Source organism: Dipodomys merriami, unplaced genomic scaffold (genome assembly GCF_024711535.1).
Source record: "Dipodomys merriami isolate MVZ:Mamm:240054 unplaced genomic scaffold, mDipMer1.0.p SCAF_15, whole genome shotgun sequence".
NCBI classification, from domain to species: Eukaryota; Metazoa; Chordata; class Mammalia; order Rodentia; family Heteromyidae; genus Dipodomys; species Dipodomys merriami.
Window position 1 is genome coordinate 31495318 of NW_027202826.1, and position 25131 is coordinate 31520448.

At 39.4% G+C, this 25131-nt stretch overlaps 1 protein-coding gene across 1 annotated transcript in view; it reads right to left on the bottom strand.

Moving 5' to 3' along the window:
* Window positions 1–704: 704 nt before the first annotated feature.
* The window catches only part of LOC138826746 (rho GTPase-activating protein 20-like), a 24562-nt gene continuing 135 nt past the window's right edge, over window positions 705–25131 (bottom strand). The window contains exons 2-17 of the mRNA XM_070021988.1: window positions 24327–24476; window positions 21870–21911; window positions 20808–20892; window positions 19929–20095; window positions 19334–19483; window positions 18662–18703; window positions 17819–17900; window positions 15164–15241; window positions 12106–12172; window positions 11440–11622; window positions 9596–9774; window positions 6387–6548; window positions 4089–4198; window positions 3158–3347; window positions 1488–1569; window positions 705–849 (exon numbers count right to left, since the gene is read on the bottom strand). Coding sequence (XP_069878089.1) covers window positions 1498–1569; window positions 3158–3347; window positions 4089–4198; window positions 6387–6548; window positions 9596–9774; window positions 11440–11622; window positions 12106–12172; window positions 15164–15241; window positions 17819–17900; window positions 18662–18703; window positions 19334–19483; window positions 19929–20095; window positions 20808–20892; window positions 21870–21911; window positions 24327–24476 — 1759 coding nt within the window. The 3' untranslated portion in view covers window positions 705–849; window positions 1488–1497. The remainder of the gene's footprint in view (window positions 850–1487; window positions 1570–3157; window positions 3348–4088; window positions 4199–6386; window positions 6549–9595; window positions 9775–11439; window positions 11623–12105; window positions 12173–15163; window positions 15242–17818; window positions 17901–18661; window positions 18704–19333; window positions 19484–19928; window positions 20096–20807; window positions 20893–21869; window positions 21912–24326; window positions 24477–25131) is intronic.

Consider the following 25131-nt stretch of genomic DNA (forward strand, 5'->3'; position numbering starts at 1 on the left):
CTAACCCATTTCTGCTGAGGCATCTATTCTTGGTGACATTGTCTCACCTCTTTAAGGGATAAGATGGTGGGAGCAAGGGTACCTTTAGGGAAAAATATCTGCCCTATTCCACAGATAGCTTATAATCTGCCATGATCTCCTTCAGCCCTTCTAGGAAATACAACTTTGGGAAAGCCGGCCTGAAGAATGGAGAACTCAAGACTGATAGAGAGAAATATAGCGTATGTAGTAGTGATACTGCTTACATATGTATTTTCAGGACTTTTTACCTACCGGAAGAACCCAGCATAATAACCAACACCATCCTGTCTTTTGACTTTAGAGTTTGTCTTGGATGTCCCTCCCCAGTCCTTACCTACATTGACTCGTCACTTGGATGTGGGAAACTTGACTGTGGTCAGAGTGACAGGAACAGAACAAAAGCTTCAATACACTTTTGATTCTAGGAAAGTGTATGTCTTCCAAATGAAGGCTCAACTCCTTGTAGAACATGTGGAATCCAACCAGAGCCAGCACAAAGTATGAATACCTGTGTCAGCCCCGTTCTAGGGGCAGCAGATATAGCAACACACATGTCACTGGTTGAACCAGAACAGCTGCCAACTGAGCCAACACCCTCAACCCAATATGCGGATGAACCAATAACATGACTGGCCAACACACAGAATCCTGTTTTCATTTTAATAAATCAACAATTAGCATAAGACAAAACAATATAAGTGAAAAACTTAGGGTACTATGGGGATGGAAAGGCCTTTAGATTTGGAAAGATGGGAAGAGGAAGTGGGAGGCAAAAGAAGGTGAGCTTGTCTTCAGTGGTGCTCACACAATCATAGCTTCATTGTCAGTCTAAAAGGAACAAGAAGAAAACAAGAAATCTTGCTATGAATGGTCTCCAATTCTTCTCTCAAATCCTGACAAATACAACTACTTTAAAGACTTTCTCAAAGCAATGAGACAAACATCCCCAAAACATAAAAGGGCAAAATAGAAATATGTGATAGAAATCCTGAGGTTCTGAATCTAAGCTCAATTTCTGAGATGATCCTGGGGAAGAAGCTATAATTAGCTACCATTAACAAATCAGACCTGGATTTTCTAAGAAACCTCTATTAAATTTATTCAATTGGAAAAATTATTTTTCACAAATTATCTGACAGGAATCCTCAGATTTTGACATGATCCTGCTTGATTTGAGAGCTGATATAAACTAATTGTGAGATTGCACTATAGCTTTTTGAAAACAGAACCACTTTTCATGGCTTTGGTCTCCTGACAGGGTAATGAGCTGTGATCAGTCTTGGGTAGAGAAAGAGGTCGGGCCCTGGCCTGCACCATTCCCCTCAGGACAGAATCTTCTGCATTAGCCATGGCCTAAAGCATCTCCCAAGTCTGGGCAGCCTCCCTGCTGGTCCTCCCCAAGGGCAGTTCAACTGTTCATTTAAATTGTTCCTGCTTCCTGAGGCTACCTCACATTTCCACAGTACCTGAACTCTCCTAAGAAATGGGAGTGAAGTCTTTGGCAAAGATTCTGGGAGTATTTTCAATCAAAAACTGCACCAGGGCAACCTGTAACACAAAAGGAAACACATAGACTACTCTTGTCATTTGGAAGTTATGAATCCTCTGATACATGAATCTTGGAGCAAACACACAGATGCTTGAGGAATATGGGTAGAAACTCAGAATTTAAATTAGAAGTGATCTATAAACCACTTTTGTCAAAGACACAACTTACAACTTATGGATGGTGTTTATAGACCAGAACTTGAAACACAATAAATGGATGAGAGGCACAGTGAGTCACTTTGCTTAACTGCCAACATCTTTGTAATATCCAAAATTATATCTTCTTTATAGTGTCATTGTTATATCTCTAAATAGTTTGTTTTCCTTACAGTTGTATATAGTAATATTTAAAAGAAAATCATTGAATAGAATGAACTCCTGAAATTCCCTTCCAAAGTGCCCTGCCTTAAACTCAGGCCAGCTTGTGTGTGGAGCTGTGGGGAAGGAAGAGCCCCTGCAGAGGAGCTCTGTGTCATGCAGCTGCAATCCCTGCTCCACACTGCTGGGCCTCAACCCTGTGGCAGGGTGAGCCTGGCAACTGCCCTGGTCTCATATACCCTCTGTTTATGTGCAGACATTTTAGAATAGTTCACTAGTTTCTATTTTGTGTAGTGAATGAGGAATACTATGTATAGTTTATATATTAGGCATCTCTCAAAAGACCCTGAAGAATGTTTCCCTTCAGGTAGATGCATTTGGGAGGAACAGTTGCAGACCTTTCATTAGTGGGAGGTAATCATAAGGAGCTGAGCTCAGAGAATACTGAAGGATTCTAGTCTGTTCCTCTCATCTCTCTGTCTCACTCTATGGACTAGATCAGTACAAGTTATTAGATGATACTCTTGAGAATCTGAATGATTTATCAACCTGGACCAATCTTTTTTTTCGGGGGGGGAGGGCGTCCGGTCTTGGGGCCTGAACTCTGGGCCTGGGCGCTGTCCCTCAGCTCTTCAGCTCAAGGCTAGCACTCTACCACTTGAGCCACAGCGCCACTTCCGGCTTTCTTCTTTTTCCTTATGTGGTGCTGAGGAATCAGACCCAGGGCCTCAGGCATGCAAGGCAAGAGCTCTACCACTGAGCCACCTTCCCAGACCCCTGGACCAATCTTTGTCTGAATGAAAACAACTGACAGAGGGAGCCTATGCAAAGGACAGTGTCCCTAGGGTTCATGCTTTAATCCCCTTCTTCAGGGGAAGTGTCTGGACATGAGCAGAGCACTGGGAAGTATCTCCACCTCCACTGTACAGAGAAGGACACTAATTTGAAAACCTTCTCAAGATCACAGTTCCACAATGGCAAGAAGAGAGCTGAACTTTGGTCACTGGACTCATTGTCTCCATTGTCATTCTCCTTTCTTCCCTAGGGTTTGGTCAGACTAGACTCTTCTATACTGAAGGGAAAGAGAAAGGACCACACTGCTGCTTTCTCCTTGCTGCACATGTTTGTAAACCTCACAGAAATAGGGTGAACTCCTCTTTTCCTGAGGTCTGCAGTCCATTGTGTCCTTAAATCCTGGGCTCTCAGGCACGTTTTTCCAGATCCAACCAGCCACTCTGCTTGTCAGGATGAAACTAGTAGAGGTCATTACCTTTCTTATGAGTTGAATATTAAATCCTGCCCTGGCATCAGGGGGCGGGGGCATCAAGCTGGGGGCTGTGCACACAGCTAGGTTGTAGGCGGTCATCAGGTTTAGGGAGGAATTCTGGTGGATTTGGTTTAACATTCCAAAGAGATGTTTCAGCAGCTGTTGGTTGACACTGGGCAGCATTTCTAAAAGACTGAACTCAGAAAAACACACTTTTAGGTAAGTAATTTCTTGTGGCAGATTCTACATACACAAAGTGCCTTTTCTATATGTCGGACTGAACTAATTGAAAGTATAAAAAGAGAAGGATATACTTTAAAACAGTCCATAAAATATTTCCTTGAGATGACCACTCTCCACATTGACTTGGAATGGATGTATAAAGATCAATTTAACAATAATGTCTCTTAAAATATATCCTGTATTGGTTCACATTGTACTCAACAAAAATCTTCCTGAAAAAATAAACAGCTAAATTATTTCTGAAATGGCAATTATGAAGTCAGGTTTAGTGATTACATCCCAATGTACATACTATAATGAGAGACAAATTCCAGGAAAGAATGCATACAAAAACTTGTCATTTAACTAGATATAGAATTTGATGTTACGTAAGTATTTGACCAAGCTGAGATCATGCCCTTGCTACATGGGTCAATCAGTATAATCTGCTATCCATCAGTGTTGACTTTTTTTTATGTGTACATGGGAAAGATGCCATGGAAACAATAGCATAGGAAAAACCTCATTCACACACAGAGTACAATTGCCTGTCTATATGAAATCTGCATGCATGTGATCAAATTAAATCATTTACCCACCCACAATTATTTCAGCACCTCAAACTCTATAATCCATGAGGCTACTTTTCCTAAGAGTGTAAAAGTTGGATTTTTGAGTCCTAACCAGAGTAGTTTAATTTCCTGCATCCTACCTCTGGGCCAAAGTGATTTTATCCTCTTCACAGTCTTCATCCATGATCCCAAGCCATGTTTCATACATGGTTGTGTAAAATACACTGTCTTGCACACTGCGAAGAAAATCCTTCCAGAGACAAAAGCAGGATAGTTTCATGGAACAAACTATGTCATACAATTATAACATATACATGGAAGAAATGGATTGATCCCCATCCCATCTCAATGAGTGAATCTGTGACCTACACTGCCCTCTCTTCACTTCCCACATAGACACGCGCCAGCAGCCTCCCCACCTGAACTGAAGGCAGTGTCGCTGAGGCAGGATGGATTAGGTACCTGGGGAAGACAACTTAGAAACAAGGTATTTGGAAACTTGGATTCACTATCTTGGATTCAGACAGAAACAATAGGATTCCTTCTTATCTCAAGTAACAGACAATGTTTCATAACAGGTTGCACCCTTCCTGACAGGAATGCCCCTTCAAAATTGACCCAAACATAACAAACCAGAATGTAAATAGGAGACAGGAACTTCAAAGGGACTAAGCGAACAGTCCCTACCTGAAGAAACTTGACAATCACCTGTGTTCAGGGACCGTGAGAGTGAAGACCCATCTCCCCCTCTCTGAAAACCCCATTTGACAGGAACAATCTACTCTAAAGGACAAAACTGGGGATGCAGTGGTTCTAAATCCTGTTGCTCAGCAGGAGGAGGCATACACATTTCACCTGTTTCTTTGCAGTTTTAATTGAACAAGTACTGTTTTTTTCTAAACAAAATACTTCTGTACATATCATAAGGGAATGCTTGGTTTACAGTTTGTTATTTCTGAATCTTGCATTAAAATTGCCCAATACTCTGGAATGACTGAAATGCATCATCTTATACCTGTGAGTATCATTTGGTTAACTCTCCATGTATACCCAAGAACAGTAGGTATATTATATTCCTTTCAGCCTGTTGAGTTAGAGAACCTGTCCAGCCTCACCAACATGAATCAATCAGAATTTAGATGTTGCCAACTTTGGACATCTGAATCTCAGGGTTAGTGATCTGCACATGTAAGCTTCTCCCTCAAGATAATTTGGAACAACTGATCAGTAATTCTTTATACCTTACCTTGGGCCTATTAAAATGTTTAGACACAACATGACACAAAGGGGAAAATATGTTGTGTGAACACTCTCCAAATGGCTCAGTGGTACCTTCACCACAGTCCTGAGCTTATATTAATCTCTAGGCTGGGTTAGCAGAACTTTATGCACACCTGTCATATTGTCACCAAGTAAAACACTGGAGAAGCAGAGTTTCACTAGTCTACCACCTCTTGCTAGTAAGTGATGTGAGTTTCAATTGGGCAATACCAAAATTGCTACTTCCATGCACATTAATATATGCCTATAGTCCTAGCCCATCAATGGCCAAAAGTATTAGTGTGGCTAATGTCTAGACAAACAACGGAAGGACCTAGAGGAACTGAGATAATAAACTATTTTTATGCAGCCATTCTTAAGTCATTGTCACATGATTTTTTCCAGTGGTGTTCAAACTCTATCAAATATTTAGTTTTACAAAATAAAGACACTTATAATCTACCTGTATCATTTCAAACATAATGTTCATTTGGTGATTTTCAGGAGTCACATTTCTTTGGGCTGTTTTGTTCATGTTAATGATCAAATTTATGGGTAATGTGGTAAGAAATGACTTTTTATGGAACTATAATGGGATGTATGAGAAGAAGGAAAACCAAGATGAAAGGCCCACAAGTGGACACTGAGAGAAGAGGAATGCATGTGTAACAAAACCATCTTTCCTGTAAAGATATTGGAATGGTGGTATGAGCTGAGCCATGCTGGCCTGGCAATTCACAAGTGCATTCATTTGGGCCTTCACGGTTGGTTATAAAGGGAATCTTTGATCATTTCTGTCAAAACCTTTTCAAATTCTGTTTGATTTTGTCCCTTTGTTCAACTTTCCTTAAAGAAGGCAGTGCAGGGTGTTTGTTAGGCAAATATTTAGCCATACTTTTTTGGGTTGATAGTTGTATAGTGATGGCTATTTACATTGATACAGTAAATCAGATCACTCACTAGGCATATTGGGTATGGGTGTTCAGGTGGGAAGATGAGAGGAGCTGAGGTGAGAAGACAAAGTAAACAGACAGAACACACAGACATGTGTCTTATCATTTCCCACATGCTTGATGTATGAGGCCCCTCGTGGTTCTTGGGTGATTGTGGTGCTGGTGATGCAGTGCTGTGGGCTCACAGTGAAGCTGCCTCCCTGGGTGATGCTGGCTGTGTCCTACCTTTAACACTGAGGCGACCACAAACACGGATTCCTGGTGCAGGTCCACTCGGGCTCCACACATGAGTTTTTCTTTGAGGGCTCTGACGGCCTTGATGCTGCCTGACTTTCTGAAGATGCCCTCGGTGAGCTGCCCCTCCTGACCAAGGAAGGAAATCATCTCCTGTGTGGAGGAGAGGAAAGAAAGCCTAGGTCCTCCATGTCCAACGGCCCAGAGCACCACCTCACACTTCTCTAAGTAAGATGTCTGAGTGTGCAAGACTCCAGTGCTCAAGCTAGGGGACCTCACTAATAATTATGCTTAGTTGTTTAAAATATATTTTGTTGTTGTTCTTTTCTTGCAGCATCAGACTCAGAAACATTGAACAGTGAATGGGATTTTTCCCTGTAGTGCATTGACTCTTTCACCTTCTATTTTACTGCTTCTAGTTTTTCTTGCGCAGCCTGCTTCTTAAAGAAGTGTCCCCGCGCATCTTCCCAAGAATACTAGCTTCTTCCTCATTTCTTCTTTTTTAATTTCCTCATTTGTACCTTCTGTAGTTGCTAGATTCTTCAGATCACATTCATACCTATTCCACTATGAAATTTTCCCTGAGTCTATTCATCTCTGGGGCCTTGTTTTCTTTGGTTCTATCTTGGTGTCCCCTGTTTTCAGAGTGAAGGAGAGTGTTGGCACTTGTAATGAGACCTTGGACATAGTGAAGAACATGGGGGAGCCTTTTCTTTCCCTTCCTAACCCCTTTCCCTCCCTCAATCCTTAATTCCCTCCTTTCCTTTTTCCTCTTCTTCCATTCCTTTCTCTCCTTCCTTCTTCCCTTTCCTTCCTTCCTTCCTTCCTTCCTTTCTTCCTTCTTTCCTTCCTTTCTTCCTTCCTTCCTTCCTTCCTTCCTTCCTTCCTTCCTTCCTTCCCAACTGTGGCTATAGTGAAGTTCAATCCCCTACTTGCCAGGCAGCCTTTCTTTCTCCTAACCTACAATTCTAATCCTCCTTTTTGCTAGATATTTTGGAATAGTAATCTAGTGCATCTTTCTGCCTGGGCTGGCCTAAAATTTTAGTCCTCCAGATTCCAGTGTCCCAAGGACTGGGATTACAATAAGGAACTTCTATGATAATAGAAGATTAGAATAAGATTAGAACAATGGTGATCCTATCTGCTTCCTAAATTTTCTTTGTACAAAGTGAGACCAGGGCATTCTCATTCACATCCATGGAAAATTCCCATCATGTAGTAGTGATTGTACAGATGATGGACACTCATTCATCCAATCCTCTCACACACAATATAGTAAATTTGGTTTTTTGGTGTGTATGTGTGCATGTCCTGAAGCTTTGAACTCATGGCTCAAGTGCTGTCAGTGATCTTTGATGCTCAAGGCTAGTGCCATAAAACTTGAGCTAAAGTTCCACCTCTGACATTTTGTGTTTTATTAAAGATAAGAGTATAATGAACATTCCAGTCTGGGCTGGATATCACACTCAATCTCAGACTTTTGAGAAGGTAGGATTACAGCTGTGAGCCACTGTTGCTTGGTTAATATACTATGAAAACCATATCAATGGTTTTCAAATGATGTTCTATGTCAGTACTTAAGAGTTTGAAGCTTCTTTTTCAAACAAAAGAAAGAAAAGTAAGATATTTTTCTTTTTAAAATAAATTTTTTACTGTAAAATACTGTACAGAGGGTTTACAAACACATGAGCAAGGTAATGAGTACATTTCTTATCCAGCATTGTTGCCTCCTCCTTTTTTTTCCCCTACCATCTCACCCTCCCACCTCCACAACTACATTTACACCCCCACCCCCACCCCCACCCCATCTAAATTGTAAAGTTTATTGACAAGCATCTTGTATATCTCATTGTTGCCATGGAAAAACCTGTATCCCTATTTAAACAATTGGTTTTTTCCCTTCTGCTCCCCAAATTATACCAACATCAAATACAGTGAAAATAAGGGTTACAACATCGGGGAGGGACATACAAACAACCAAAAAATCACGTGGTACCTTATAAATACATTAGTACCAATACCAAGAAAGAAAAATCCACTTGTGTCCTTACCTTGGGGTTCATTTTGCTTAACATCATCTTAACTTTTCTGCTTATCAGATATATACTAGCTATTGCAAATAAGGGAAACCATGGGACTTATGTTTGTTTGGGCCTGGCTTACTTCACTTAATACAATTTTTTCCAAGCCTTTCCACATCCTAACATTGGGGCAATGTCAGACAAGGGTCTCATATCTAAAATATACCTGGAATTCAAAAAATGAAATCCCCCAACAACAAATCCTCAAAGAAACAACTGTCCAATAAATAAGTGGGCTAAAAACAAATGAGGAGGAAGCAATTCTTGATAAGAAATGTACTCATTACCTTGCTCATGTGATTGTAACCCCTCTGCACAGTATTTTCACAACAAAAAAACTTATTTAAAAAATACTTCAAGAGAAACTTCTCTGAAGAGGAAATAAGAATGGTGAATAGACATATGAAGAAATGCTCCTCTCTAGCGATAAAAGAAATGCAAATCAAAACAACATTGAGATACCACCTCACCCCAGTTAGAATGGCTATAATCAAGAAATATTTTTCTTTTTTATATATAATCTAAGAGTGACACTTTTAGCCAGCTTGAAACACATAGTCCATTGGCATCCAGTGGCAGCTTCCTCAAAACTTTTCCATGTTCTGCCATAGAAAGGCCAGATCTTTTAAACACTATCTGTCCATCCTCCTACCTGAAAATCAATAACTACGAGTGGGCTTTCTGATGCTAGGAAACATCAAAGAAAGCTCTTGTCTAATATACGTAAATTACTAGACAGAGTAATGTCTGTGAAATGTCTATTTATGCTACTGGGGACATTTGCAAGTTGGAAGAGTAAAGCTGGGAGGGATCATGAAGGAGGGAGACTCAGAGCTTCACATGCACAGAGCCTGGTACTGCAGGTCTGCATCAGGGAAAGTGGCTCCTGGTACACCAGTCCAACACTGAAGAGAATACTTACCTGTTGGGCTTGACTTAGGGAATTGTACATTGTGACATGTTTATACCTGGTAGCAATAGTAACAAAGCACCCCCACCCATTGTCTGATGCTTTGCTGAATTGGACATGGGGCTCCATGAGAACATACCTCTCCCTCCCCTCCACACTCAGGAGGTTCCTCTCCTCAGGAGGGCAGCAGACATCAAACTGGGACCTACCAGAATAGGGTAGGGTAGTTTGCCATCCTTACAAGCAGCCTCCAGGGAAGTCCCAAAGAGCAGTCTTGTCTTTACACGTGAAGATTTCAGGGGTCTGTTCTCCTTGGCTGTGTTGGACCGCCCCCCAAAAAGCCAATTGACGAAAGATCTTCCCCTTCCTTCTTTCTTCTGCTCTGACTCTAAAGAAGCAACAGTTTTCAAGGGATCAGTATAATTTCCTAGAACCTGAGATTGTGTGTCAAATTATCCATATTCTGAAAAGGCTTAATTCCCTTTACTATTGATAGAGTCTTTGCCCAAAGCAGTAAATTGTTGGTTATGGCTAGGAACCTGAGCACATTCAGTTTATCTTTCTGATTAGTGTGGCCAGCTTCCTTGTACCATGGAGTGCTTACCACCTACAAAGTTCCTGAGTTGAAGTAGGGTTGTCAGGTGTATCTTTCCCTTCTGAAAGGAAAGCTACCATTCCAGTAGAGTTTTATAGTCATCCATGTTGAAAGTCATTCTCCTATTTGAGTTTCTTAATGTGTCCCTCTGATCACTTCGTGCCTCTGTGTATCTCCCCTTAACACACAGTATGCCTTCCAGGTGAAAGACAGTTTTGTTAACCCTTCCTTTTTTGCTCTCTAACTATCCCTTCTTTCCTCCACCTCTTTCACTCAGCTCTCTCCAAATCTGTCAATTTTATTTCCAACTTATCATCCTGTAAGTATAATTATTGCAATGGGTCTTCCTGTGACCTTGTTTCAGTGTATTTTTATTTCCCATCCCCTCCCCAAATTAGATAAATTGATATACAAGGTGCAGGGTATCAAAATGAAGTACAGTGACCGTAGCAGATATACCAAAGGTATATTACAAACAACAACAACAAAGAAAGAACTCTTGTGTTCATATCTTGGTGTTCATTTCCCTTAATATCATCTTATATGTTCATATGTACAGAACTTTGAGTTTCTGCTCATCTGATAAATTACCCTAGACATATACTAATTATTGCAAATGAGGGAAACTGAGGTTGTCTTACACTGTCTCTGCTCCCTATTCCCAGCAAAGACATTCAAAACAACATCCTGTTTGTACTGTAAGAGTGCAATTGTTAGCACTGGTGTCTCAAACCTATAATCCTAGCAACCCAGTAGGCTAAGATCTGAGGATGGCAGTTCAAAGCCAGCTCGGGCCAGAAAGTTTCTGAGGCTCTTTTCTCCAATGAACCAGCAGAAAACCAGAAGTGGTACTGTTGGGCAAGTGTTAGAGTGCTCCCCTAGAGCTGAATTCCTGAGGGACAGAGCCCAGGCCCAAAGTTCAAGCCCCGCGACCAACCAAAAAAAAAGCAAATATTTTCCTAATGGTGACCCTAGTCACATTCTAGTTTTGACTAAGGAAAAAATAAACTCTAACTCAAGCTTGCTGTATACATTCAAAGTTCTCCAGAAACTTTGAAGGATGTTGACATCTTTTCTTCTCTTTATGTCCTCCCACAGGATACATAGTGAACTCAAGAGCCTGGTCCCTGTCATGAGCTTTCTCCTTAAGAGGAGCCCTCTAGCTCTGAGCCACAGTTCTGTTTCCAGCTTTGTCATGGACATTTGGAGATAAGCCTCTCAGGACTTTCCTTTGCACACTGACTTTACTCTGAGAAACTCAGATTGCAGCCTCCTCAGTAGCTGGAATTACAGCTTGAGCCATAGCTATCCTGCTTCCATTTACTTTAATGTGTTCTTTACGCATGTCAAATGCTTTAAGAGACCACAGAGGTCCTCAATTGTACAGAAGATAGAGAACCTCACATAGAAGTGAGGTGTGAGCATGGGAAGGCCCCTGCGGGATAGGAAAGTACTCACTGTTAGGTTGCTGGCCCTGGGCCGGCTGCCTTGGCTTCAGAATGAACCGACCTCCTGTGGCTGGATAGCACTGCTCCAGGATAGGACTCTGAGGAGTGTGAGTCTCATGTGGCCTTGGTCCTCGTGGCTGGAATGCAGTCTCTCCAAACTGACTCATTTTAATCACATAGGGATTTTCATGCCCTATGGTGAGAAAGTACAGCAGGGACTTTCATTGGAACGGGAGCCCAGACTTTGACAATGAGTTTCCAATCTGCTTTCTACTTCATGAAAACAAAACCCCTTATTTTAATCAAGAAAGCTCTATTTTATTTGTAGTTCATATTTAGTATCTTTAAATAGTGGTACCAAGGTACACATCAATTTAGGAGTACAATGCATCTTGACCAATATCACCCCAAAACGCTGTATTTCAAGTGAAAAAAGTCCTACAGCTTCCTATTTTTCTCCTCAAGCCAAAATTCGCCATATGAAGAGATGAACTCAGGAACCTTATACACAGATCAAGTGTCTGATCAGCATTTATTGAAAAATGTACAATTTAATTGTATAAGATATATTTACTTTTAGTAATATTAAGCTTAAGACTGAAAGAATCAGTATTGGAGACTTAGAAGTACAATTTGACCCCATTCCCTCCCACTTGACATTATTTTTGACATTTACCAATGAAGACAAAGGGAGCTTCTTCATGTTCAGAATGGAACCACAACTGGTAGTCACTCTCGGAGTCCTGGGAGAGAGAAGGACTGAGTGTCACACAAAGCCTCTCACAGTGGACCCAAGGAGGACACATTGCCTTACACAGCTGTGCTTCTACAAGGGAAGCATGTGCTGTTTGTACACATGCCATTCCATTAAGGGGTGTCCTCTTTGGAGTTTCAGTGCTGATGTCAATAACCCTTATTCTTACTCCCAGCTTCCTGGAGATTCCTTAGATGATGGATATTGTGTCTACTGATGGAGCATGGAGCCTGGACCCACAGGGTACTCAGTCCCTCACTTGAGGGACCAGGGAATGAGATGCACATTCCTGTTCCTCACTGAGACATACACTGTAATGCAAGATTCCTGTGTGGATTTGACATGCTCCACAAGCTTTCTCTTCTCCCTCTGAACTAAACTTACTGATGAGGGTCAGAGGCACCACCAGACTATGCCTGTGCAAAGTCAGACTTAGCAGGTAGAGTTAGCTCAGCAAGCTTCAGGCCTTCAGGAAAGGGCAGATTGAAGCCAGCTGCTTCCTTTCTTTCTGTGAGCTCTATTGCAGAGATGTGATATAGAGAATGTGACCAAGGACATAGGACAAAAGCAGAAAACAATTCTCCTGACAATTGCCTGACCATGCTGGAAATCACACTTGGAACAAAACAAACATATGAAGGTCATGAATTATGTAAGATACCAGGGAGTACATAAACCAAAATAAGCTTCACATTCAGTATTGGGTGATAAGTAGTAAAATTGCCTTTCAGTCTTGATTTAAAAGCCTGGGATTTTCTTTAGCATTTTTCACAGTTTGGAGTCTCTAATTCTCCCTCTGTCAGTCTGTCTGTCTGTCTCTGTCTCTTTCATACACACACACACACACACACACACACACACACACACACACACACACACACACACACACACACACAATGACATACACTCAGACAAAATTAATTCAAATTGCATTATTAAAAAGACTAATGAACATACTGTTTTCAAAGTCACACTTTAAAAATATTTTGTTAGAATCCTAAGCAGGCATACCTTTGAAACCAAATCAACAGCATTCTTTTTTTTTTTTGGTTGACTGTGGGGCCTGAACTCTGGGCCTGGGCGCTGTCCCTCAGCTCTTCAGCTGAAGGCTAGCGCTCTACCACTTGAATGTCAACCCCATCTACTTATGTGGTGCTGAGGAATCGAACCCAAGGCCTCATGCATGCAACGCAAACACTCTGCCACTGAGCCACTTTCCCAGCTCCATCAACACCATTCTTTAAGAGAAAGTGATTATACATTTTACACAACTGACAAAGAATCACGTGCACCGTACAATTCAGTGATAGAATTGAATCTGTGTCTTTCAAACACTGGGTCTCTTACAAGAAATTTTTGTTTCTAATAGAAAGAAAATTATTGCTACACTGTATAAATCAATATAGAGATGCCTTCTTTACTTGTTACATGAAAATTCAACTTTCTGATAGAGTATTATAAAATAATACCACTATAGAAATGACAGAATTATTATTTTTTTTTGGTCGGCCGTGGGGCTTGAACTCTGGGCCTGGGCGCTGTCCTTCAGCTCTTCAGCTCAAGGCAAGCGCTCTACCGCTTGAGCTACAGCGCCACTTCCATAGAAATGACAGAATTATTATACCAAACTTTCCTGCCTTGAATTTTTAATGGTCTGTAATATAACACGTATATTTAGAGTTTGGTCTTCGAAATCATGTCACAATGCCAATAACTTTTCATCCTCGGAAGGAAATCTACATTATAATCATGCTGTCAAATTACCTCTTTACTTCCTCTTATTCTGAATATTCAATAAAATCCTGACTACTCTGATTTCTGTCTCTCACAGTAAGAAATCATAACATTTTCTCAAGAACTCTATCAAAATAGATTCTATCAACATTTACATTTCATGTAAAACGGGAGTAATTCCTCCTTCAGAGGCTCCTGCCAGTAAAGCTTAAGTTGCTCAGGACTCTGAAACCCACAGGACTGTTCTTCAAAGTTGCCCCTGCCAAGAAAACCCAAGAGACTGAATTTCCAATTAGCTATTCACATTGTGCACCACTGGCAAAGAATGTAGTAAAACACTAACTGATCACACACAGCCACTACACATGAGGTCAAGAGTTCATACCCATCTACTAGCAACACAATCAATAAATAAAAATCAGGATGAAATTGGAGCAGACACAGAAGCCTCCATGTCCACAGGCTCATTGCAGATGCAGATCTGCGCTGTCCAGAGCATTGGGGCAGCACGTGCAAAGCCATCCTTACCATTCCTATCCATGGGACAGAGTTTTCATGCATGTCTTCTATCTGTCAAAACATGTCACCAATTATGATCTTTTGATGAGGTTTCCAGTGATAATCAGAGTGAAGATGAGCAAGAAGAAAACCAAAAAGCAGGTTCAGAAAGATTAACTGAAATGATTGTGTGTGAATGTCAGTCCTGGTTCTGAATGTATAATGGGACACTGCCCTTGAACTTTTATGCTCAAGGCTAAATATCTACTACTGGAGCCACAGCTCTACATTTGGCTTTTGTGTGGTTAGAGATGGACTGGCTTTGAACCATGAACCTCAGATCTCAGCTTCCTAAGTAGCTAGGATTACGGGCACGAGCCAAAGCTGCCTGTCCCGAACCTTTCTTACCCAGAGACTTACACTAGTTTCATCATAAATAGGCATTTTATATACATGTGATGTTACCTGGCTCCAAATTATATCCCAACTACCTTGTGTGTTCAATTGCAGTTGACATGAGGTCAAGAAAGAGATTGTAGGAACCCAAATGAAGACACATCTAAAATCCAGCTGCCTTCAGATTATCAATGGTGAGGACAGGATGAGGAAGAAAATATGACATCAATGTATCTTTATCAGAAGACCAATGATAGTAGTGCACCAGTACACACATGAGCATGAATGCATCTCTATTCATCTCCCTCAGGAAATTGGTTTCTAATTTATAAAGTGCTTACAGGTGACTTACTTTTTTTCCTAGGATCGAGAGTGACTTGCTGATAACATCCTTCACTGTATCCGAGCTTTTTGCTATGACAGTTATTGACTATTAAAAGACATGTAAAAAGGTATGTATTAAGAATCCAAACTTTCATTGTTTAGTTATTGCCAGTTGTTTTCCTTGTCCCTCAAGCAATATTAGATTTCTAGTTTTTAAAGGCCACACCTGTGTAGTGCATAAAGCCTTGGGAAGAACTGTTTCTTCATTTCTTTGTCTAACATGAACCCAGGAGAAAGCATTTCAGACACATGGAAAGAAGCCCCACATAGATCGAAGCTGAATGACAGCTGAAGAGACACCAGAGACTATGGAGAACAAAAGGTACTGGAAAACCATTAACATACTGAGAGGAGAAAAATGTGAAGGTCTAAAATTCAGTGAAAATGACTTTCAATAAAAGACTAAATCCAGAAAAAGAAATGAAGCATTATGATCTCCAAAAACCTTATGGCCGACTATGTACAGTAGAATCCTACAAGGTCTTTCATGCAAATACGGATTACCTTTTCAGTCAAATGAAAAATGCTTAAATAAAAAAGTCTTTATAATATCAGAGGATAAAACTGAGTAATCCTACCCGTGTGAAGTAAAAAATAGAAGTTTCCATATATATGTTGTCTCTTTTTATGTATTTGACTACAAATAAGTAGTCATAGTTCATTTATTAAAATTCCAAATAAACTGCTCTAAAATTCTTTTTTAAAAGTCTTTCAAGGGACAAGATCAAATAGGGACCTTGTCAGGTAGGACATGGTACCACAGAGCTGCCCTGGACCCACAAGCATGAATATGGAGCCTTCCCAAAAGCTGACTATCAATCAATAGGCAGATACTCAGCTCTTCAGGAGAAATGACATGCACCTGCAATCTTTACTTCAGGAAACTTAGACCTCAGTAAAGCCCACTTTTATCATGTAGAGCTGAGCTAACAGATTGTTCTCTAATCACTTTTGCTATTGGAGTGACTCAGTCACAGACAAGTCTGTGTTATCCACTGAGAACCATGCAGCCTCCTCTCCCTCCAGCCATGAAGATGGAACTTGAAAGGGATCAAACATTTTCAAAACATTTACTAGTAGCCAGTTAGTAATATTGTGCCTTCTCCTTTCTCCTCTCAATACTATTTTGTGTATGTACATGAATTTGTGTGTATTTATATAATGAACATGTACTTATGTACATAAGCACATAATAGTGAAATTTAGAAGTCAGTATAGATATAAAGAATACCATTACTCTTCAGAAATATTCATGTAGGTTAACAATGTCTTAGAACAAGTTATAATGAAAAAATTACCTAAAAACTTAGATTAAGTGTTTCTAAATAAGAAAATCAGGACAATAGAATCTGATATTCTGCATAATATTTGGTGCTGTTCCTTTGTCTGTGATTTCCACAAAAACAAATGTATGGAATTAATAATAACCACTCCAAATATAACTAAAATAATAACATGAAAATATTCTAATTCCAGGAAGACTACCCCCATTGACCAATAAAAATGACCTTCTTTACAATAAAGTATGATAATTTGTGTGTATTGAGTATCAAAATTTCCTTCTAAATTTTTACATGCTAGCTAAAGTAAGTGAATAAAGTTTCATATTGACTGGTACTCATTTATTTTATATATGAAAGACATATATGTAAATATGATAATGCATTCTTTTAAATGGTATTACTGTTCTTGTTTTTGTTTTTTTGTTTGTTGTTGTTTATGAGGCTTGAATTCATGTCCTGCACCCTTCCCTGAGATCTTTTGCCCATGGCTAGCTCTCTAGAACTTTGAGCCCATAGCTCTACTTTTGGGCATTGAGTGGTAAGTTGGAGATAAACAATCTCATGGGGAGCTTTCTGCCAAGGCTGGCTTCCAACTGCAATCTCAGATCCCAGTTTCCTGAGTAGCTAGAATGACAAGTGGCACTGCTGAGCCGCCAGTGCCAGCTGGTCTTGCTTCCTTAGGCTAAAATTATAAGTAAATAAAATGGACTTAGTTTTTGTACCTCATGGGACTGGAACCCAGATTCAGGGCTCTGTATCTGAGCATTGTCATTCAAGTCTAACATCTGCCACTTGAGCCATAGCTCCACTTCCAGCTTTTTTTTGCTAGCCATTTGGAGGTAAGTGTTTCAAGGCCTTTCCTTCCCATGCTGGCTTTGAACTACAATCCTCAGATCTCAATCTCTCGAGTAGTCATGATTATAGGCACAAGCCAATTTCAGGCAACAGATATCCTATTTTCACAAAAGTTTTATCTCCATTTATACTACAGTGATTAAAAACTATAATAACCCTAACACAGATTCAGACATGAACGTTAGAAATGGATTTTCAAATAAAGGCAGCTATGATATAGTGAGCAGAAAACCAAATTTTTCCAAATTGAAGATAATTGTTAATGACATATAATACTGACATTAAAACTCATTGCTATATTATTTATATTTGTACATGTAAAATAAGTGAATCAAGCTCATCTCTCCATTTCTTCCTTTCCTAATTTTCTTCCTCTCATTATTCTTAAAAGTTTCCTTACCATTGATAATTTATAAAATCTCTGCCCCGCCTTCTAGCCTGAACAAGTAACTAGAAATTTTCTCTTTACTCTACACAACACTTACGAAGTGATTGTTGACCTCATTGGTGAAAATCTGCAGAGGAATGCTGTCCTCATCTGCTTCTTCTTTTGCTAGGTTAATATACCTAATTCATTTAACACAAAGTAGCACAATTACTAGCTGGTAACTTATTTTTTAAATTAGTCTTGTTAATATTTTTCCAATCTGTATTTTGTAGTTCATAACACTATGGAGCAATTATATATTTGAATCAATGCAATAACATTGTTGGAAAATAGGATTTGGAAGAGAACAGAGTCCTGGAACATGACATTTGGGAAGGTATCAGACTAAGTGTTTCAAACTTCACCATCTAGATTGGAGGGATAATGGCTGCTTAGGCAACTGAAAGCAACAGTGGCTTTGAGCTAGCTCAATGGATCATGGAATATAGATGGGGCCAAAGTGGAGCTTCCACCCAGAGTCTGTGCACTGTTTCTAAGCTGTTGTGCTCCAGGCTATGGCTCTCCCACTGGAGCCACAGCTCCACTTGCGGCTTTTTTGGCAGTTAATTGTAAATAAGAGTCTCTCAACTACCCTACTCAGACTGGCTTCAACCTGAAGTCCTCATATCTCAACCTCCTGAGTAGGATGAGGGTTGAGCCTCTCATGCCTGATAACCTGTATATATTTTCATAAAATGTTAGCACAAGTTTATCATTAAGGTAAAGGGAAATTTAGAGCGCATTTTCATAATGTCTTAAAAAATAAAAATGTATGTGATTTAGAATTACAGCCAGGATAAATAACTTCCATGGAAAATGGGGAAGAGATTTTAAAGATATTGGTGTTCAAGACTCCATTCATTAACAAACTAAAAATGAAATATAAACACTTTCTTAATACCTTTGCAGAAAACAGATCCATTTTTCCTTTTGTTTGCAAGAACTACAAATTAAAATGATAGACAATATTAAACTACATCTCATGTACAAGATCTTTTACAAGTCATTAATGTTCAAAGTACTATCAATTCATTGGTATCCAAGCAAACATAGAACTGACACTGCTCCTAATTGGGGTTTGATAGACTTAGGCTTATAAAGTTGATCTTACTGTCATGTGAGGCAGACTGTTACAGAAGAGAAATGGATTTCAATGGAATCACTGCTACTGTGTGATGCAAGCCACCTGACCATAGGCCAGTCTCACTTCTGGATTACCTTTTATTTCCCTTTTGATAAAACTGACAGAGCTGATGTGCTCTTCAAATACTTATAAAACATAGTCATTCAGATCAAGGCATCCAGAAGAAAAATGGCATTTTGATTAAATATTCTTGATCCAGAAGTAAACAGTAAGCATTTGCAAGGAAAAAAACAAAAACGAGTTAAGTTTGGACTGTTTCACTCTACAATGTTTTATTAGAACCTAGAAAACTTACTTTACATTAGTAGGAACAATGCTCAAGGTTACTGAAAGTCATTAGTAGTGATTGCTGAAATAGCTAAGTGACTAATGAAGAATAACTCCTTTGCTATTTCCCTGCTGCTTTCAGGGTGCAGTGATCAGTCTTACCTAAAGGTGGCCTTGAAGTTCTCCAGGGGCCAGCCCAAAAGAAGGGACTTTCTGGAGTGATGACCACTCTTCTCCACATTGTCCTCACACTCAGCCACCCACAGGGCACGCAGTGGGACCACAGTTTTAATCTTAAAGCATTTCTTATACCTAAAAGGGCAACAAACACTATCTTTCTTAGTTTATTTCTTAAGTGTGGCATGTTAAGAATTATTTGCTCTGTTTTGTTTTATAATTTTGAACTCCAGATGAAGATTATCTGTTTTTCACATTCTCAATTGTGTTGTGTTATGAGTGTTTGAGTCATGGCCTTTATATATAGTGTAACCTAGACCCTAACTCTAGATTCTGCATCAAAGTCTATGTGCTGTGTCTACAGGATGGACAGCATGCCAGGTGGTGTCTTCATTGTTAATCATATTCTCAACAGTTACACAACAGAGGACCTTTATGAACATGGGAGAAATAAAGACTCTGATCCTTTGCTAATACAATTGAAAAAGCACCAGTGGTCTAAATATAAAGAGTATCTAAATGCCATTTGCTATTGAAAAGCATTTTGTGTTGAGCAAGAGAGCAGGCAGTCCATACGTACTTGGCATTAGTCACAAGTAATAAGTCAGTGAAGAGGAAGAGATGCTGCTTCTTCCTCTTGCATCCTTTTTGCATCTGCACCAGGCTGTGGATGAGCAGGGTCTTGCCAGGGTCCCCAGGGAACACAGGTCTGTCCTGCTGAGTTTTCTGCTCAGGATGATGGCTCTCCTGATGCACAGCAACACCACAGCACAGTCAGTGCTCAAGCATGGGATACAGCTTTATGCCCAACTTTAGTGGTGCGCAATGCAACATTTCCTCGACTGACAGTAACTAATATCCAAGGCACTTTGTGGTTCAAAAGCAAGCAGAAAAGCTAGTTCATTTTGAAAATGGTCACAGGGCAGATAGAAGAATAGAGAGCCCTGGACCTTTTCCTCTTTAAGGGATGGGTAAAGGAGGAGGCAGGAAGCTTAATATATTGTTTGAGGAGAAGAATTCAGGGTCTCTAAGGAAGCAGTAAGCTAGGTGAAATGAAAAAGCAAAATGCTATTTTCTTTTTTCTTTTTATTTTTTGATAGTACTAGGCCTTGAACTCTGGGTCTGGGCTATCTCTAGCTTAGTTTGCTCAAGGCTTCCACTCTCCACTTGAGCCACAGTACCACTTTTCTGGCTTTTTGTCTGTAGGTTTTGGGGCTAAGGATTTCATGGATTTTCCTGCCTTTGCTGTCTTTGACCCACAGTCTTCACATTTACCATCCTGAGTAGCTAGGATTACAGGTGTGAGTCACTGGTGCCTGGCTGACATAGCAAATTCTATATCTAAACACCTTTAGCATTGAAATGGATCAGGTAGAGGCAAGTCTGTGCTCTCCTACAAGGACCATCCAGTCTCCATACTGCCAAAGAATATTCTCTGTTTATTTTTAAAAATACTTACAGAGCCAGACTTCTGGAAATTGTTGGCAAAGTTCTGCAACTGAATATACTTCTGAAGTTCCTTCTCTTTGTGAATGTTGCTATATCTGATCAATTGGATAAAAGTACAAAAACACAAAGAATTAGCTCATACTTTGAAAATATAGAATATTATTTGATATAAAAATGTATGAGATCCAGAATGCAAGAGGTAGCCCAAGGAAACGACATTTGAAAAGCAGATACATTGTTTTTACAAAATTACTATGTGAAGGGGAGGACCAATACCTTCCTATGTACTAGTAGAACCACAACTTCTTTGAGGAATATATTTGTGTATATAAGTCCATATGTGTGTATGAATATGTGTACGTATATATATGTCTATAAATGTTTGCAGAGATATGTATGTATACACACACATCACACACAGACACATACAGACACACACACACACACACACACACACACACACACACACACACACACACACACTCACAAAGTTCCAGTCGTGAAGCTTGAATCTTGGACCTGTATATTGACCCTGAGCTTTTTGGCTCAAGGCCATCACACTACTATTTGATTCACATTCCCACTTTCAACTTATTGGGAGTTTTCTTGAAGATAAGAGTCTCAACAATCTTTCATGCATGGGCTGGTTTGGAACCACAATCCTCAGGTCTCAGGCTCCTGAGTAGCCAGGATGACAGTGCCTAGTCACCTACATATGATTTAGGGATGGGAAGGGGAAACAAAGGAGGAGGCAACAATGCTTGATAAGAAATGTAGTCATTATCTTGCCCATATAATTGTAACCCTTCTGTACGGTATTTTCACAATAAAAAAAAATAAAATAAATTAAAAACAAGAAAATGTACACAAGCACCTATCAGTTGCAGCCCAAGTGAACTTATTGGGTAACAACCAACTTTTCTTATGAAAAAAAGTGGATTCTATTTCTAACAGTAGACAGGACACATCTTCTCTATTAATATAGGGAGAATTGATTGGGGACATTGTTTGCAAGAGACTTTTATTCATTCACTAACAAATAAAAAATATAAGTATGAACATTGGAAAATACCTTTGAAGTAAAGAGCACCATGTTTCTTTTAGCTCTGAAGAACTGTGATTTAAACAAGAGAAAAATATTATGCTACTTTTCACATTCATGCTATGAGTATAACTCTATTTTTCAAGATAGAGAGACTATCAGTCCGGGAGTATCATTATGAATGTGAGTGGAATAAGAACCGACTCATAACTGGGGTTTGATGGACTCTGCCTTTTCCTGGTAATCTGACTGTGATGTGAATTAGACTTTGGAGTGGAAGAGAAATTGGATTGACATGGAGAAACTCATTTTCTAACATGTGGTGCAAGCCACCTGACTGTAGTCAAGTCTAACACCAGCAATGACTTCAGTCCACAATGATAAAACCAGACAGAGCTGATATGCTATTCAACAATGAAAATGGTACAAAAATTAAATCATATGGTCATTTGGGTGGGATTTTTAAACTTTTTTTTACACTTTTATTTTGTCTGTTATGGGGCTTGAACTCTGGGCTTCAGCACTGTCCCATAGCTCTTCCCGCTCAAGAAGTGCTCTACTGCTTGAACCACAGTGCTACTTCTGGTTTTCTAGTGGTTTACTGGAGGTAAGAGTCTCAAAGTCTTCTCCACACAGGCTGGCTTTGAACCGTGATCCTCAGATCTCAGCCTCCTGAGAGCTAGGATTACAGGCATGAGCCACTGGCTCCTGGCTGGATGGGATATTTTTAATCCAGCAGTGAAGGATAAAAATTTGGAAGAAAAATTTTAAATATGGAAAAGTTGCAGTGTTTCATTTCCTTATAGAAATGTCAGGACTGTAATATGCTGTGTTATTTCCTGGGAAAATTACTTTTCATTACCCATCACGCTATGTCTTTAATGATGAATGCTAAGATTGGTATTTACTGTACTCTGTATCATCATCTTCTATTGTTATATTTCTATCCTCTGAAGAGATTGAAAGCAAGCATTGGGCATATTACTCGCCCTTTATGACTTTTCCTAATCTGGCACACATTTGCTCTAGAAACACACTGATTTTATACTGTAAAACTATTTTCTTGTTGTTCCAAACCACATCAGTATAAACATTATTGCTTTCATTTGTGTGTGTGTGTGTGTGTGTGTGTGTGTGTGTGTGTGTGTGTGTGTGTGTGTGAACATCAGGAGTAGGATCATTGGGGTGTGTAACAATCCAATATTTACTTTTTGCAATGTCTGCACACTTTTTATTTCCATTATTAATAGCTCTTCTACTTGACAATTCTATGCTGCCCTCCTATCTATTTCCTGAGGCCATGTTGCAAAATGGCAATAACAGCTATCTTCCAAAGACCAAGGAGGCTGGACAGTGCAACAGCTTTACAACTAATACAGTTTATGATGATGCAATTGCCATATTTTAATTTTCCTTAAAGGTATAGTTTCTAGGAACTCCTCTTCTATTTCCTAATTTCAGCAGCTTCCTTTAATCTTTATCCTGGAGTTCCACTTTGCAATAAGAAGTGGGAAGCAAATGTACTCATTATCTTGCCCATGTAATTGTAACTCCTCTGTATGGTATTTTCATAATAATAATAATAAAAGAAGTGGGAAGCTTCAGAGAAATATGCCATTGAGAAGTCATTGCAGAGATGGACACACACACGTTTAGATTACCAAACATTTTCGATCACTTTTCGAGACACATTCATCAGAACTATTTTTCTTATATATCTCAATCTTATAAGATGTATGAGGTCTTGGCCGAGAGGAAAGGTGAACTGCGTGCATGAAGTGGGACTGATGTATAAAACAGGTAGAAATGAAGGGTGAGATTTGAGACTATGAAGGACACACTTTACACCTTCCTTGGGAATCCACGTGATTCAACCTAACACCATTCTCTGTCTTCATGCATGCCTAGGCATTTGTGTTGGAAAAACTAACTTGTACTTTATTAGTAAATCCTGTCTACTACAGAGCAATTCAAGTGTTTTGCTAGTTGATGACATGTATATATATATATATATATATATATATATATATATATATATACACATATATATTTATGTAATTAAAATCTGTCTCTACAGAGAATTACTGGAAGTGCAAAATAAAATTTTCTAACATACTTTAAGGATTCACTAACAGTTGCTGATTGAATTCTATTACTGTGATACAATATATAGGAAAAAACCTGGACTTCTACACTATGAACATCCATTCTCCCCCAACAAGATTCTGTAAACTCATTGAAAATCACTGGTCACTACCAGTACAATACTGGTCCATTTGAATATATTGGAATCTAAAAATGTCTGGCGGTGTGTCTATGAAAGGTCATTATGAAAGTCAAAGGTGAAAGATCAACCTAGAAAACAATCAAATTACAACATTTTTTCTTGTAATAAATTCTAGATGAAAATAAGTTATATTTTCCATCATTGATAGAAACTGTGTGTCTGACTTTGTCGTATGCACAGAACACAGCTGTCAGTCTTACCGGAAAGTGACCTTGAATTTCTCCTTGGGCCAGCTCAACATTAAGGACTTTCTGGATTTCCTATCACCTTTTGCTTCTTTCTCTCTACATTCAGTCATAGACAGGATTTGCAGTGGGATTACATTTTTTATCTTAAAGCATTTCTTATATCTGCAAAGAGAATTAAACACCATCATTTTTACTTTATTTTTTCTTTTTTTTTTTTTGAGTCAATGGGTTTGAACTCAGGACCTCATTAATATCTCTGACCTTTGTTGCTGAAGGCTAGCCCTCTATCACTGGGGTCCTATACCTGCTTCTAGCTTTTTGGAGAGAAATTGTATGGACATCTGTGCCAGACTGGATTTGACTCACATTCCTCACATTTCAGCCTCCTCAGTAGCTAGGATGACAGTTGTGAGCATGCTGCCCTGGGATGCTTAGATGGTTACTTACATATTGGGAAGTTTCGCTCAGTTAATGGAAATAAACCCTGTCCCAATATCTGTTTTTATTTGGTCACATTTAAATCAGATAAAGACTGTCACATAATTATGGTTTTGGTTGTTTCATTCGGTTTCTTTAGATGGGGCCCTTGTATGTTGTCTAGCCTAGACTCTAACTCTGCATCTTCCTGCCTCAAAACCCTTTGTGCTGGGACAGACAGGGGATACACCACAAGGCCATGTTGCTTTCTTCAATCTTGACTATGTTCTCTACAGGACCCCAACATAGAACCTGCATGTTTTCTTTGGAAATAAACAAGGGATCTAAAGTTCTGCAAAAACAAATATTGTCTATGTTGCCTTAAGGTAAGGGTTATATA